Source organism: Alexandromys fortis, unplaced genomic scaffold (assembly GCF_014885135.2).
Source record: "Alexandromys fortis isolate MF-2015 unplaced genomic scaffold, M_Fortis_MF-2015_v1.1 scaffold_101, whole genome shotgun sequence".
Lineage (NCBI taxonomy): Eukaryota > Metazoa > Chordata > Mammalia > Rodentia > Cricetidae > Alexandromys > Alexandromys fortis.
In genome coordinates, this window is record NW_026067983.1 from 4,803,239 (window position 1) to 4,819,664 (window position 16,426).

A 16,426-nucleotide genomic window follows, 5' to 3' on the forward strand; every position below is an offset into this window, starting at 1 on the left:
TCATTTTCTAATCTCTGAATCCAGATATTCATCGCTTAAATTACAACAGCTGCTTCAAAAGCTGAGTAAATATTCTACCTTTGGGAAGTGCCATGTGTAGGTTCTTTGAACCGTCCTGTATCCTCCACAAGGTTTATGTTACTGTTTACATTCTTTCTAGTTTTAAGTTCCAGCTTTACATTTTCAGCTTCACTTATGCCCCAGAAAGAAGGGAAAGATTCATAGGACATTTTTTTTTCTCTTTCTTTCTTTTTCTTTTTCTTTTTTTTTTTTTTTTTTTTTTTTTAGCAATAATGAGAAATGAGGAGATGGAACTCAATGAGGAGAAGAATCAAGGCAAGATTTAGTTTCTGCATTCACGTTAGGAAGATTTCCTCAAAGACAGATGTACATACTTGGACATAACATCCTAAGGACCTGCTGAGCAGTTTGCCTCATGCTAATAAGGACTCTCCCTTGGAGTTTAATAAGCTGTTTCCTTTTACATATGAGATGTTGGCCTTCGGACAAATAAACCTGAAATAAAGGAAATAGTCCCCATTGATATTGCTGATTGCGTTCTTCTGAGAGGCAGTAACGATAATGGCCATGTAACCTCTTGAACCTGCACAAACCCAGAAAGGATTTGACAAAAGAAACTGGAGATGAAGATTCTTCTGTGCTAAAGGCACGACCCAGGGGCCGTCTAAAGTCCCTCCCATTTATCTCCTCATGATGCTGCCTTTCAGGACAGCCATGCATACCTGACTAATACTTATTTCTGGCTATAAAAGAAGGAATGAAGAGTCCATTATATTAAACACAGAGAGGAGCCTTCTGCAATGAACATGCTAATGTCTATGACATATTAAGCCTCGGCTGTGCTGTATCGTAACAGTATTAATCAAGCACATTTTTTTTTTCATTGGCCTTTTCCAAATAATATGATTAAGGGGTTTGTGAGCTCAAATCGATGCTTTGGGAATGCTCTAGTTATGGGTTAGCTACAACTTCACACGCCGTGCATCCTGGTGGCTGAGTAGTGTTTCTTTCAGTCCTGTTGAGTCCTCTGGTCACAGCACTTGGGTGCCAGAGGGTGCCTCATAGTTGGTGTAGTCTGCTGATCTTGTGGCAGGTGAAAGCAATTGAGAGATTATAGAGAGATTAAAAGAGTTGTCTACTGGCCAGGCTGTCTCAGAAGTAGAATGCTAATGTTCTTTCTCCCCATCAGTGTTCACCTAGATCAAGTGGCTGGGCCCTTGGCCATTGTACTACCCTCACGTCTAGCCTTCCTCATACAAGCGCCTGGTCACATCCTGGTTGCTGCTGTACCTCAAAGGGCTTTCTTTCCTGGTTGATCTTCTTGAGTGTTAAAGAGGAAATGTTCTCTCTGGCATATATATATGTTTTTGTCATCTTCAACTTCACAGACAATTTGAAATGGTTATTCCCACTGAAGACTCGGTCATCACAGAGATGACGTCCACATTAAGAGACTGGGGAACCATGTGGAAACAGCTCTATGTGGTAAGTAACTTTTTCAGGGTGTCATTTTTAGTTTGAGAATTGTCTTCAGAAATATGTGACCATGAGTACCCGTCAACAAATATTTGAGAGCTTACTGTAGGTCACTGGCTCTTCTTGGGAAGTCAGGGGTGTAGATCTTGCTTAGTCATATTTTGTATTATAATCCCGTTGTCCCCATGGAGCATTGGTTTTATGCATTGTATTTCAATATCACAAGAACATAAAAGATAGGTTTTTTAACATCTAACCAAATGAGTGTTTATGTGGGCCTAGTTTTAGATTTCCTGAATATTTTTAATTTCAAAATGAAGCCATTCTCAATACAGCTTCAGGGGTTGTGTCCTTCAGCGAGTCTTACTTCTATGAATGATTTGAGTATATTGTAAATGAAAACTTAGCTAGGGTCAGAAAGTATTCTAAATATTCTAAGGAAGGAAAGTCAATTTTATTAAAAAATGGGTTATAGTTATTTCTATGTATTAATTTACTTGTTATAACTAATTACATTGTTCAGATGGCCCTATTCTGCTGGAGCGGGTGGCTTTAGAACTCATTAGGAAAATCCAGAGGATAGTTTCGGTCTTAGATGAGTTGCTGAAGTGTGGCCAACAGTCTGTACACCTCTGGGGCTCTGTGCTGAGACAGAGCCAGGGAAATGCACATGTGGCTGCTAGATTTTTTTTTCATTTTAATTAGAAAGATCATAAACCCCAAGTATTATTGCATTGAAAGTAACTTTGTAAAGTATTTGACCTAATATATCTCTAAAATACTCAACATACTATATTCATAATCTCTCTCTCTCTCTGTGTGTGTGTGTGTGGTGTGTGTGTGTGTGAGAGAGAGAGAGAGAGCACATATCTGTGTCCTTTTGTACTTGAGCAAGGGTATCACTTGTTTTCGTTGCTATTACTGTTATTGAGGACCAAAGTTGATTTTGCCTTGTTCAGTTATTTCTGCATGCTTTTGAGGTCATAACCACTCTGGGGCATCTATTCTGGGGATAGATTTGGTTGCTTTGAAGAGCTGCACGTACTAAAATCTGCAAGTAATATTTTTGGCTACTGTTCCGAGTAACAGGAAAGAGATTGATTAGCTAACACTGTGTGATACTGGGATAATAGACAGTTGTTTGAGGAGCAAATATGGAATTCAGCCCAAATGTAGATTGACTTTTGGAACCAGGATGATGCAATCATGTTGGGCTTTCTGGTTTCTCTTTCTATGGTTGCATAAATGCTTTGGTTCAACATACATTTCTTTTTGCTTTTTTTTTTTCCCCAAGACATGGTTTCTGTGTGTAGCCCTGGCTGTCCTGAAGCTCACTTTATAGACCTGCCTGGCCTCAATCTCAGAGACTGCCTGTCTCTGCCTCCCAAGTGCTATGATTAAAGGAGTGCACTGTTATGCCCAGGTAGCATCTAACCTTTTCCCTGAAAGATGTCTGGGGAAAGCGGTAAGTTTTGTAGATTGCAAATAGTATACGAGGTAATGTATTGTGTTTCTGCTTCTTCTTTGGGATGGTTGGCTAGCCTGATCTATGAGGACAGAGGAGGCAGAAGCAGATAACAGGGCTCAGATGGCTCCGGGCACAGTAGAGATGACTTCAGTGCATCAGCTCAGCTTTATTCCAGAGTATAGGAAATATACAGGACTGGGGAGCCTGGGGACAAACCCTAGTTTGCATTAAGTGACACAGTCCTATCATAAAGCTTCGTGTGTGGCAGCAGCGTCCTATAGCAAAATTCCTAGTACAAGTCTTAGTTACCATATATACAGCAGGGGAAAGGCTTCTAGAAGGATACTGTGCCACGGGTCATGCTAGAGATAAATCAGGCATCCAGGCTTAGAAACAGCTTTCAGATAAAGTCAGCCCTCTGGGCCCAAACACAGTCTCCAGATAAGGGCAGGTGGAAAGCAAGAAGTCTCGCTGTAGGGGAAGGAGTCTTCCCTGTTGCCAAGCTTAGGGAAAGCTTCCAGGCTCTGGTAGACTGCAGCCTAGGACCAGCAGGATCTCCCAACAGTGTATGTAGACGTTTAGCCTATAAGAGAATGGTAACTGCTCAAGAAATTCTAGTTTGTTCTTTTAAATGGTGTTGTTAACGGCTTAAATAATAACCTTTAAAATATGCTTAATAAATCCAGCACCGTAAGCAGGAAAAGTGTCGAGGAAGCATGCAGCTGTCTTGGCGCAGCCCCCGAGCTGTGCTTTCCTCTGCCTTTCCTCCCTGGGGCTCCTCCAGGTGCTTTTTATTCTTGAATCTTAGCAAAGATGATTTATCCCAAGTCCCACACTAAGCAGTACCACCGGAGTCAAAATCTAGGTCTCCCGCCACTGAAACCTGTTCTGTTCTCATTTGAAACCTAGTGAAATCAGCCACCTCTAAAATAGGAAACGACAGTTCATTCTGGATGCATGTCCAAATGCACTGTGGGGATATCTAGGCACTGTTTCAGTCCAGTTGTTTAGTATTGGAATATACTCTTTTCCCTTACTACTAAATGGAATACATTTTTTAAAAAAATATTTCTTAGAATGCTTCTTAGCTCTCCATTCTTTTCAAATTCAGTTTTTTGCAAAATATAATTTTGTGAGCAGATCCTCTATTTATGTTTTTCATCGTTCTCGTTTTGTGTGATAAGTTTGTCTGATAAGCCCAGTGGCATTCTTCCTGCTCTGCCCTCCTGCAGCCAGTATTAAAGGTATGGACCACTATGCCCAGCTCTTTCTCTTAAAGTTAACAGGACACATTTGATGGGTAGGCCCATTGCGTGGTGGGATTATCCCTCCCATTTTTAGAGTTTCTCCCCTGAGAGGGAGCTGACCAGCCAGCTAGTTTTCATTTTTATGAAAAGATGTTGCTTCCTTCTTGCATCAGCATCCCCTTGTCAGAAGACATGATGTATAAGATCAAGTTCACACTCCTGAACATGAGCAGGCACGTGCCTTTTCCCCTGTGATGGTGAGGGTGCCATCTCTTTTTTGCTGTACGAGTCCTGACTTTTTATAGCACTTGTATGCAATTTATTTTCATTCGGTGGATTTTTTTTCCTTCGTACCACAGGTATCTTCAAATGTCCCTTGGTCTTCTGCTTCTTCAATTGCAGGACTTAAACAGGAACTGCTTCCGGAGGTGTGCAAGAAATAACGCCCATAAGTCACTGTTTGCTCCTTCCTCTCCACCCCTGGGAGGGAGCTCAGGCACAGCTGCCGTGGATGGGGACAGTCACTGAGCAGTTAATTACAAGAATATTGTGCTGCAGAGCCCTTGGAATGGCTTGTAAGAGAATGTAGAACATGAGAAAGGAGCAGGCAGTAATAGAACACAGTAATGGAAAACGGGCTCGATAGAGTGAGTTAGGAGTTGAGAGGAGAAGGAGGTTATTTATGGCTTGGAGGATCCGGACCTGGTTCCTGAAGAAAGCTTCCTGTCCTCCTAGCATCTCTGTCAGACCTGCACAGCACCCAATGGCGCCTCAAAACATCAAGTAGTAACAGCAAAAAATGCATCGCTGCATTTTAATTTAAATATATATATATATACATACTTACATATATATGTATCTTTACCTATGACATAGAACATGATAATTTTTGTGTCGTATAGCTCTAGAGAATGTCTGGAGGACAATAGCCTATAAATTCATATCACTGTTTATGTACACCTGTGGTTCTCGATCTGTGGGTCATGACAGCCTAGGGTTGCATATCAGATAGCCTGCATATCAAGTATTTACCTTATGATTCATAACAGTAGCAACCTTACAGTTATGAAGCAGCAATGAAATAACTTTATGGTTGGGGGTGGTCAGCACTGCATGGGGAAGTCTATTTAAAAGGGTCACCGCATTACGAAGGTTGAGAACCACTGGCGTCGACTATGAATGATATTTGTAGAACGTAGAAGCATATCTATGACTGAGAAGGACGTGGGGTAGATACCCCGTGTCTCTGCGGTAAGAGGCCTACGTTTTCAGGGTTGGTAAAGACACAGCTTTTGTCGGGCTTATTGTGAGCCATGTTGAACCATGAAGATGCTGTTCACTCTGGGGTGCGTGTTTTCCTTCACACTTGTCTGCGAGCTCCTCTGTCTTCACGGTAACTCCCCGTCGTGGATGCTGTGGTGCTCTTTACAGAGGAGAAAATTCAGAGAGCTTGTTAATGAAATGCTAGATTTCCTCTAGGACGGTGCAGGTGGAAGCCAGGCGACAATCCTCCGTCTCCTCAGACAGTTCTTCACTGTGTGCCCTGTCACGTATGTGATCACAAAACCAGAAAACCCATGTCTTCCTGGGAAACACTACTGTCCAGTCTTAGTGATGGCTGGGCGCATCATCAAGCTTTCACCCATCTTTCTTCCACCAAACCATGTTGATTGGTGACTTTGACAGGGATTGTGTTGAGGCTGTGTGATTGTTTGCAGTAATTAAGAAAGCCCCATTTCCTATGAGTGTGAGTTTTGACCAGATGATGGCAGTGAACACTGATCAGTGTTTAAGTCTGAAACCTCCTTGTGTGTCCAAATTCATGACTTGATTGATGAAGAATTCGTACCAACCTTCAAGAAATAAGTGGGTGACAGTGTTTTCCACGTCGTTGGTTTTAGGTTAGCCAAGACTCAGACAAACTGCTTGACAGGGGCCACGCCTTAAAGCAGAGTAGAGATTGTGTAGAGATAAGAAAGAAACTCCAGGAGAGGAAAACTAGGCTATGCTCTCAGGCAGAGGCTAAGCCCAGCCTAGGGAAGGAACACAGCATCTGTGTTAGGGAGCTGAGAGGTCACATTTGGCTTGGACAGGAGAGCAGCATTTCGAGGCTTGCGTGAAAATACATAAAGGTGCATGTCACTCCAAGCACAGGAAGTGGGAAAGATTTATTGGTGGAGACTCTGTCTATACTATGGCAAGCCCGTGGCCGCCTACCCCCTTTGGTTACCTTCCATTCCAGCCAGAGGACTGACTGCCAAGTCTCCATGTTTACATATTCCCTAGAGAAACGAAGGTGATCTCTTCCACCGCCTCTGGCACATCATGAACGAAATCCTAGACCTGCGGCGGCAGGTGCTCGTTGGCCATCTTACCCACGACAGGATGAAGGACGTGAAGCGCCACATCACTGCCCGACTGGACTGGGGGAATGAGTGAGTACTGATGGTTTCAGAGTGCTGGGAGTGAGTGAGAGCAGGGCGTGCAGGTGCTACTAGGAGCAATCACACGCAGGTTTCCTCGTGCTCCTCATTTCAGGCTTCGTGTGGACCGTCAATGATGGAGCCAAAGCCACATCTCACGGGTCTCATATGAGTGCTTAAACATTTTGCTTTCTAGTGTCTGATGGTGTGACGGTGGGCAGTTGGTCACACGAAATGTAATATTCATGGAGATGCAGTTTCTGACTAAAATGTGTCTTTTCACCCGTTAGTGTTTAGCTTTGGTAGATGAGTTCTCTTTTATGGTGTACCTCTTCTGTATCATGGCGTGGATAGGCAGTGTGGTGCAGAGGGAATCACGGCTCTTCCCAGCCTCTGCTAAATGCCCTATGATGCATGCACAGCTGTGCTCAGCCCTGTGCAGGCAGATAGCCGCTCTGAAGAACTGCTTAGGAGAGCTCAGGTAAAGGCTGTCATTGACTGAGATTTAGTTTTAAATAAAAATGTGAGGGACTTATTTAAAGTAACAGCTAAGCACTTAAGTAGTAAATCTAATTACTAGAAGCTCTGATCCAAGCTGATACTCTACTCTCTATGAATATTAACATAGGAGTGACAAAATAGGATACGCCAACTTCGTCTGTGCGCCTGGTGTGCACAAAACCAAAGACTAAGGCAATGATGTCATTTTTTAATACCCTGCCAGGCCACACCCTTACCTTCTCGAATGTTATCAAGCTCTTTGGCATTTAGTGATCTCATTCTGGGGTGTCGAGAGGGTGTGGAGAACAGGAGTGAACATGGGACATGTAAAGGGAAACCACCGAGAAGGAAGCCATGAGTAACTTACCTCCTTCTGAATCTGGAAAAGCCCACCTGGAAGTAGAAAGCTGTTTCCCCGAAATATAGGAAGCGGCTTTCTCAGGAGCCACACTTGATTTCGGCCCAACTGTTCAGGGAATACACAGGCCCACTACCAGATTTTAACCCTCCCTCTTGCCCACCGCGCTTGTCATATCTTATTGAATATGATATGCCACTCAGCTTTCTACAGACAATAAAATATTCAATTTAAATATGCCTAGAGGATTCATTCCTATGGGAAATAAAATCAAGAAGGCAGGAAGAGGGACTAGGGACTGTATTTTTTTTTAACTTTTTCCCCCTTTATTTGTTTGTTTATTTGTGTGTATGTGTGTATGCACGTGATGACCAGAGGACAGCTTGCGGGAGCTGGTTCTCTGCTTCCACCATGTAGGTCCTGGAGATTGAACTCAGGGCCTCAGGATTGGTGGCAAGTACACTTGCTCCATGGGCCATCACTCCTACCCAGATCAGTTTTAAAAACTGGAAGCAAATTTCTGAAACCTTCTCTGTTGTGTGGAAGAACTGAGCTAGAGGACAAAAAGGCCTTTGCAGTTCCAGAGGATGGATTGGACAGCGAACTCGCTCTGCCTCTTGCTGGGCTGGAGTTGCAGCCTTGGTGCTGAGTTTCTCCTTTGTGCCTGGCCTCATGGGATCCTTGCTCTCTTTCGTTTGGTTGATCTTGTGCTGTTGCTGCTGCTACTGCTTTTGCTGCTTCTCCTCCTTCTCTTCCCTCTCCTCTTTCTCTTCCTTCTCCTCCTTCTTTATTCAAGAGAAGGTTTCTCTATGCATCCTAAGTTGTTCTGGAACTCAATCTGTAGACAAGGTTGGCCTCAAACAGATTGTTCTCCCTCTGCCTCCCAAGTGCTGGGAAAGGTGTATGCCACCATGCCCACTTAGTCCTTACTCTTACTTCTAAAATCCTTTGATATTTTACTTGGTTATTGGTCACTATGCCAGTCTTCATTTAAATGAGGACTAGTTTGTTAATAAGAATGTTGGATGGAGTTAGATTATGAAAAATCATGAGGAAATGTTGACGAGGCAAAGAAACCAACCAACCAGCCCTTTTCAGTTTGATGAAGGGAAACTGAAGAATGGGGAAGCGGAGAAAAAAATGAATTATGATTGTATTAAGGCTAGGATTTTATTTTGAATTAGGATTATATTAAGGCTAGGCTTTTATTTTGAATTAGGATTGTATTAAGGCTAGGCTTTTGACTTATATGAGTTTTAGCTTGTGCTTTGGCCAGTTCTATTGCTAATTTATGATAAGTTAGTTAAAAATAATGCTTGAAAATGAAAAGTATAATTTAAATTATCCTTAAACCCATGAATTTTCTCATTCTTTTATTCTATGTTCTTTAAATTTTATTGATGATTTATTTATGAATATTCAACATTAGGGTTATACATTTGCCATAGTCCTTTAAGGATAAATTCATTCCCTTATTAAAGAATGCTAAGTGGAAAGCAAATGAAGATAATTTCTTTGCCTATTAAACTAGGTCATATTGCCCTGGGAAATGATCTGTCAGCACATAAATCTCTTACCAAACATGAGTTAAGAATGTGCTCAGTGTCACGTTGCATCCTGGACTGCAGAAGAGCAGCGAAGAGGGGTTCTCTGGATGGGGGGAGCTTAGAAGACGTAGGCGAGGTCCTTCTTGTTCCCTAACAGAATCAGAAAAAGGTAGTTCTCTCCTGAAATCCCCAGACAGAATTAAAGTGGGGGTACAGATTTCTGTAGCCTCTGAAGTCTGAAGAGAGTACACAGAAGGGCAAAGACATTCATCCTGGTGTCCCAGAGTATTTTGGTGGCTGGGTTGATATAAAAATTGTCCCTTCCTGCCCAGGCCTGGCTTTCTGTATCCTGTATGGTCTTGCTCCATCTGTTTTCTGTAGGCCTTGCCTAATTTTCCCATGTTCTTTGTAAAGTATTGCCCTGATACTTTATTCTGTGAGCTAAGAAACCTCAAAGAGTGGCTTGTTTACCCTTAGATAGTTCCTATTAACTGACAAAAAAAAAAAAAAAATGAATTGCCACAGGTAAGATGTTTTTCTCCCTATTTTGACTTCAAGAAGCTGGCAGCAGCTGATAGCTCCAGCCATTCAGAAAAGAGACATTGGATGCTACTTCTGTCAGTAGCAGTTCAGGAAGGGCCAGAAGATCACAGCTGGGGCCGAGCTTGACTCAGCTCAGTAGTGCTAGAGATGTGTGGCCCTTCATAGATCTTTTCTTTCTGATGTGCTGTGGATAGTTCTGAATTCCCTGGTTCAGACTCACAAAGAAGGAATATCTTTGACAACCAGTAGCTAAGCTGTTGGGCTCATTTGGGTTGAACATTTTATGTCAACCTCTCTGACTGCCAGCCAGCTGTGGACTGTTTCTACAGATGTCAGGTGCCCACACGAGGGCCAGACAGGTATACGTCAACAAGAGGAGACAGTCATGTGAATACCCTCTACTCTCACCCCGACCCCACCCGGGAGAGAATGTAGCTTAGGCACCCTCCTCGTAGAAGAAACTCTGACTAAGGCAGATGCTAAGATTCTTATGTGATTGTATGCACTGTATCCTGTAATACAAAAGCTTTCGTCAGCAAGGTAAACCTGGTGTCAAATGGTACAGCCTAGTTCCTGACTGCCGGGAGGGGACAGAGAATGGGAGCTGACCCTGCAGAGTCCCTGGAGTGGAATAGCATAGGAGGATGTGACTAGTTTGAGAATAAACAGCTGTACTTATTGTGATCTGAAAATTCAACTGAAAGAATAGACTTGCAGTTCCTTTGAGCATCATTTAAGAAAATAAGGAAGAATTTTAGTGTCTGCTGACAGCCTTCCCATTTTAACAGCTAGTGTTTTTTCAGGGTGGCCGGGCAGTGTTTGGCTTGAAGTAGGCACTGAATTAATTTTAATAATGCAACTTTAATGAGATGTTGAAGCAGAGAATTTCAGGATTCTCTGTTATTTTTAATACAGAAGCGAAGAGAGCTGTAGTTCTATGAGAAGTGCAGTGCCGGAAGCTTCTGTCTTGGAGATCAAAGCTGGAGGCTTTTCTGTGTCCTGCCCAGTCCTGCACTCACTTATGAAATAATCATTCAGAGGCTTAATAGTAATTATAATTATTTGTCAAATGGCTCGGGCTTATTATTAACTAGCTCTTACATACAAATTAACTCATTTTTATTAATCTGTGTACCGCCATGTGGCCTGTGGCTTATCTTTCAGCAGCTGCTGGCGTCTCTCAACTCTGCCTTCTTTCTCCCTATATTTAGTTTAGTTTTCCCGCCTCGTTATATTCTGCCCTGCCATAGGCCAAAGCAGCTTTATTCATCGACCAATAAAAGGATCACATATTCATTCACAGCGTGCAGGAAAACATCCTACATCAGAGAGTGATGCTGAGAGGGCCGCAGAGTAATTTCTCCTCAACAAACTCAGAATGAACACCGAGCGTGAAAACGAAGGGAGTGTGGGTGACAGGGACAATATGGAAGGCAGTGGGGAGCCTTTTGGGGTGACTGCTACATAAGGTTCATTTAGGGGGTGAGTGGACTCATGTGGCATTGCCATCAGTGGTACCTAGTGGTAGACATGGACAAGAGCATGCTAACAATATTGCTGGAGGGACACTCTCTGGAAAAAGGGTTACACTCACGTTCTACTGTCCATGATAAGACGTCCTAAACTCGGAATCATATCCATAACCCATGGAGTGGCTAGGACCTCAACCTTAACCCCATATCGGCTACAGTAACACCTGACACAAAACCACTTCCCCACCATCGACAGGCCTAAGCTGTGCTGCCTCTCTGTCCCGTGCCTTTGCAGTCTTACCCCAGAACGTGCCATGAATGAGAAACATGCATACGTTCCTGGGCATCGCATGGGACGCATTAACTCCGGTAGGCTACATGGAACCCGAAAGGACAGACTTCTCTCTCGCCACTTCCTTTCTCTAAAACCTAATTATGGCTAACTCTAGTTTCTAGTGTATTCCAGTCCAGAAGCGCGTCTCTGTTCCTGACTTGTGGGTTGTTGAGTCTCCACTGTGTGCTATCAAATGGCAGGATTGTTTCATCAAGAGCATTAATGAATCTCACCATGATTTGACTCTGTCATATTATGTTTTCCAGTTTGCCCTTTGCCCAGCCTTGTGCTATATTCATTCCAAATGCAGAAACAAATTCAGAGCAGGGGGTTCTGTGGTTGAACAGATTTGATTACATCTCCGGATACTGTAGTGGAGACATTCTTAGTACATTCCATAAAGGTGACTTTTCTCCCAAATGTTTGCAATTTGTTTTCTAGACAACTGGGACTCGACCTGGTGCCTAGGAAGGAGTACGCAATGGTAGACCCCGAGGACATCAGCATCACCGAGCTGTACCGACTGGTAGGTGTACAGAACGTTCTCTTGCCGCCTCACTGCTAATTTTGTGGTTTCCATGGCATTCTTCAGACTAGATGTTTTAAGAACTGGGTGTTCCAGGTTTAATTTGAAGAGAGTCGGGAGACTTGCAAGCTGAGGTGACCATGCCCCAACAGTTTCCCTTGCTCAGAATACTGTGAAGTTCTCCACATAGCCCTCAACAGGAAGTAAAGTTCTAGGAAGTAAATCCAAGTCCTTTTTTCCTTTTGGCTTTGTCCAGTGAAAGGCTTACAAGTCACACTTTTTTGCCTGTTGTGCTCTGGATAATAAAATGCTCACCAGGTACATTTCTGTCCCCCCCCCCCCACGTTACCATTGTGTATATGGACTTCAGACAGGATCTCTAAAATTGGCCTTCAACTGCTGTTCCTCCATTCATTCTTGAGCCCCACCCATTCCTAAGTGTTGGAGACCATTGATAACCCTGCGGTATTTTACCACGTCGCCCATCCCAGGATCACCTATGGTATCATTTTCTTTCCCCAGTTGCCTGGTAGTCTGCCTTCCGGTTTAGTTGTTTCAACGTCATCCAGTCTGTCCCTGAATTTAACCTGTGCTTCTAAATGCCTGTGTGGAATGTCTTGATAAGAAGTAAGCTTTCTCCAACCCCAAATTAGACAAGAAGGTCTGGGTTAGAAAGAGCTCTTAAAGGAGGTTGCCGTGTGCCTAACTTTACTGTGATCCCTATGATGACTCTCTCTTGTGCTGTAATGTTCCTGGAGGGAAGGCCCTCCAGAAAGAGGAGGCTCAGTTTGAAAGGTTTTGCTGCTTTGGATGTAGTTTTTCATTTAACATACTTTCATGAGCACAATGGGGAATTCTCAGCTGATGAGTGTGCTTGCATGTCTGAAAAATTGTAGGGAAAGCCGTCGGTTATGTTGGTTGGCAGGTGTAACCCGTAAGGAGCCAGTCTTAGTTACCAGCAATGCCTTTACTTTCTTCAGTGGCCACCCTTCTATTCAGGATATCCATATTTCACGCTGTGAAGAGGAATGCTTTCTGCTCTTTGAAGCGGGTTCCTTTACCCTACGCTGAGCTTTGGGCATTCAGTATTGCGTATTGTGGGCCTTTCTTGCATCTGCACTTAGTCTCGTATGTCTTAAGGAAAGAGTTAAACATGATTCAAGGGGTGCTAAGAATGGCGGCGAGCAGAGTACGTGCCTGATATGTACAAAAACTCTGGCTTCTATCCCTAGCACGGCATAAACTGGGTGTGATGTCATGACTGCAGTACTCGCACTTGGAAGGTGGATGCAGAAGGATCAAAAGGTCAAGATTATCTGTGGCTACCGAAAATTAGGGCCAACCTGGGGTGTCTGAGACCTTTTCCTTTAAAAAGCTTTGGGAGACAATTCGAGGAAAGGGGAGGAGGTAGAAAGAACACAAGAGAATGCCCCAGGTTAACTCACTACTTTTAGTTCATAAAACAAATGTAACTTACATCTTTGTTTGTTGGTCACGTCAACTTAACCCTTTTACATCAGCCAAATCTTCTAATGCCGTTTCTATGCTGTTAAGTTTCCCTGTTGAGGCTACACTTTTTCATTTAAAATCCTCTCCGCATTAAATCTTGAGGCTGCACTGCCTTTGCTTCCTGGGCCTATGCACATCATCATCTAGTGCAGTGCTCTCCTTCGTAAGCACCACGCCAGCAAGCCTCAGGTCAGGCATTTTATGTTATGAACACATCCTGGACGGTAGCTCCAAACAGCAGCATGTCCAACCTCTGTGAACTCAGCACTCACAGGCTTAGTACTTCGTCTCCGTGTTTCCTTGCGTGCTAAGTGACGAAGTACTTCTTTCATGTTGATTATCTTCGTGGCAGTGTATTTGGAGAGCACCTAAGCGCGCAGGCAGGTTCCACTCCTTTTCATCTTCAGTTCATCTTCATTAGAGAGGCAACATGCAAACATAATTGATATCACATGAGCTAAATCTGGGCATTAGAGTTGTCTGCATTTAATGAAATGGCTAATAGCAGCCTAGACCCTGATAGAAATGTAATTTTCCAGCGACCTAGATGCAGAAAATTCTAAATTGGTTATGTACATAGAGATACAGATTCCTGTATTTTTGCCATGTTGTACTCGATCCTGAACCACAAGGGCATCTCAGAGTACAACAGAGCTGCAGACATTGTAGCCTTTCTGTCTGTTTTCTCTGGAGTCTCAAGGCCAGGGGTTCATTCCCTGAGCTACTTTAAGTCTCCATGGAAGTCCCACACAACACTTGCTCTTATCTGTCCCTAGCAGAGAAGAGTTGCCCCTGGAGATTTAGCTACAGATATGTAATATTTGATGGCCAACTCATCGTGCCTGCCACCAATACCTAGTTTGGTTTTCTATATATGACGCTGTCTCTGTCCTTGCCTTTAACATTGTATACAGGGTGTCGAATTGATTTCCCCTCTGTTAACATTAACAACAGCTTTGTTGGTGGTGGTGGCCTGGACTGCAAAGGTGCTGAGAGTCTAGGATCTCATGTAGACCCTGATAGATTAGCAATGTCTGCCATTCCTGGGAAACAAAATAAGGGGTGATTAGGTATTTTACAGTACAGATTTGGGTCCAAAGTCATCTTTTTACAGACAATGAGCATAAAACATAATAGTTTTTGCACACACACATACACACACACACACACACACACACACACAATGTTTCCTCAGTAGCAATTCCATGTTCCTATTTTTAAACAAGAATTCTAGCCCCAGAAAAAGAGCAGTGTTGATGAATGTCAGAAGGACACGTTCTTTTCGGGAGGGAGCTACTTTTCTTCTCTTCAAGTTTCCTCTTGTGTTCTATCTCTATCAGGCATCCCGCACTCTGCTCTTTTCTCCTGTGTAACCTGTCAGCAACTGCTTGCCTCTGATTTCACCAGGGAGAGGGTTGGGAGGCTCCATCCCCAAGTTCTTGCTTTTGTTTGGCGGTGTATTATCATTTTAGATCAAGTACCATGGAGGTTGACAGTATATTATCATTTTGGATCAAGGACTGTGGGGTGAAGGTAAATATTCCCAGAAAAAAAAAGGCTTTTCCTTTCTTCTGTCCTCCCTCCCTCCCTCCCTCCCTCCCTCCCTCCCTCCCTCCCTCTCTCCCATCCACCTTCCATCTCTCTTTCTTTCTTTGTTTAGTATCATACTTAGAGCAGAAGTTCCAAACTGGTACTGTAACTTGGAGAGAAAGGTTTCGTTCTTGTTTTTTGGCAGCCCTGTTTACAACTCATTCTCCCGCAGTGATGCCTGCCTGAGCTGGGAAAGTCTAAACCTTAGCTTGCTAGCAAGAGTCTACCTGCAAAGGCTGGATTGCCAAAGGCCACATCTGAGTTCTGCTATAAAGAAAAGCTAATTAGCTGAAATCTCTGCTTATTTGGGCCTGCAGAGTGTTTTTTTTAGGAACCTTCTATGTTTGTAGGATCTTGTTTTTTTGTTTGCAGTTCTTAGTGGCCTAGAGCCCTGGTTGCCAAATAGAAAACAGTGGTTCTCAAGGGTGTTTTACTCTCTCCACCAAGGCTAATTTGACATTGGCCAAAGACAGAATTTGGTTGTCACAACAAGGGGTGGCAGTAGAGAAAGTCCATTTCAGTGTGCTTTATACCCCAAAGCTCACCACAAACTCCCTCCCCAAAGGTTGAGAAACCTGGGTACAGCCCATTCATCCAGGAATTAATGCAACGCATGAGGATTACCAGTTGGAGTTATAAAATCTTTGGAGTGAATCTGTTTCTTCTGCTAATAAACACTACAGTTGAAATATAAGGTATAAGTGCACACAGGACAGCTGTCAGGTACAGCTGCAGCTGTACACTGTGTCGCGAAGGGTTAGCGTCTGTGTTGTCGCTGTCAGGTTACAGATCCTGGCCCATTAGCACGCCTTTTAACTTATGACTGAGATGCTCTTTTCACCAAGATATTTTTAGCAGTCCTCAAAAGTGGTGAACTTCCAAGAGATAAGCAAGTGGTGGTGGCGCACGCCTTTAATGCCAGCACTCGGGAGGCAGAGGCAGGCTGATCTCTGAGAGTTCAAAGCCAGCCTCTTCTACAAGAGCGAGTTCCAGGACAGGCTCCAAAGCTACACAGAGAAACCCTGTCTTAAAAAAACCAATAAAATAAAATAAAATCCAAATCCTTATCTGGAAAATGGTGGGCGAAGGGAGGCTACATGCTAAAGGGTGTGTGTCACGGGCATGTAGCACAGAATCTTATTCCTAGCATGCAAGGGGAGATCCAGGACAATAATTGGTTGCTTGTCAGATGCGGCAATTCATTTTCCAGTCTGCTGTGATCTGCATCTCTCCGCATATGATCTCCATCAATGCTTCTCAGCCCTCATTACCCATTAGAACCACCTGGGGAGCCTTTACAACGACAGCTCTTGAGAAAGCCCCACCCCGTAGAAATTCCCATTTAATTGTTCTGGGACAGGACCTGGGCACAAGTATTTTTTCAAAGCTCTCTTGCTGACTCTAAAGCGCA

General features: G+C 43.5%; 1 protein-coding gene across 2 annotated transcripts in view; it reads left to right on the plus strand.

Moving 5' to 3' along the window:
• The window catches only part of Dock4 (dedicator of cytokinesis 4), a 392,371-nt gene that overhangs the window by 180,007 nt on the left and 195,938 nt on the right, over positions 1-16,426 (plus strand). For both annotated transcript variants that reach the window (XM_050158669.1, XM_050158670.1), the window contains exons 5-7: positions 1,410-1,506; positions 6,499-6,647; positions 11,832-11,916. In XM_050158669.1, the coding sequence (XP_050014626.1) occupies positions 1,410-1,506; positions 6,499-6,647; positions 11,832-11,916 (331 nt within the window). The remainder of the gene's footprint in view (positions 1-1,409; positions 1,507-6,498; positions 6,648-11,831; positions 11,917-16,426) is intronic.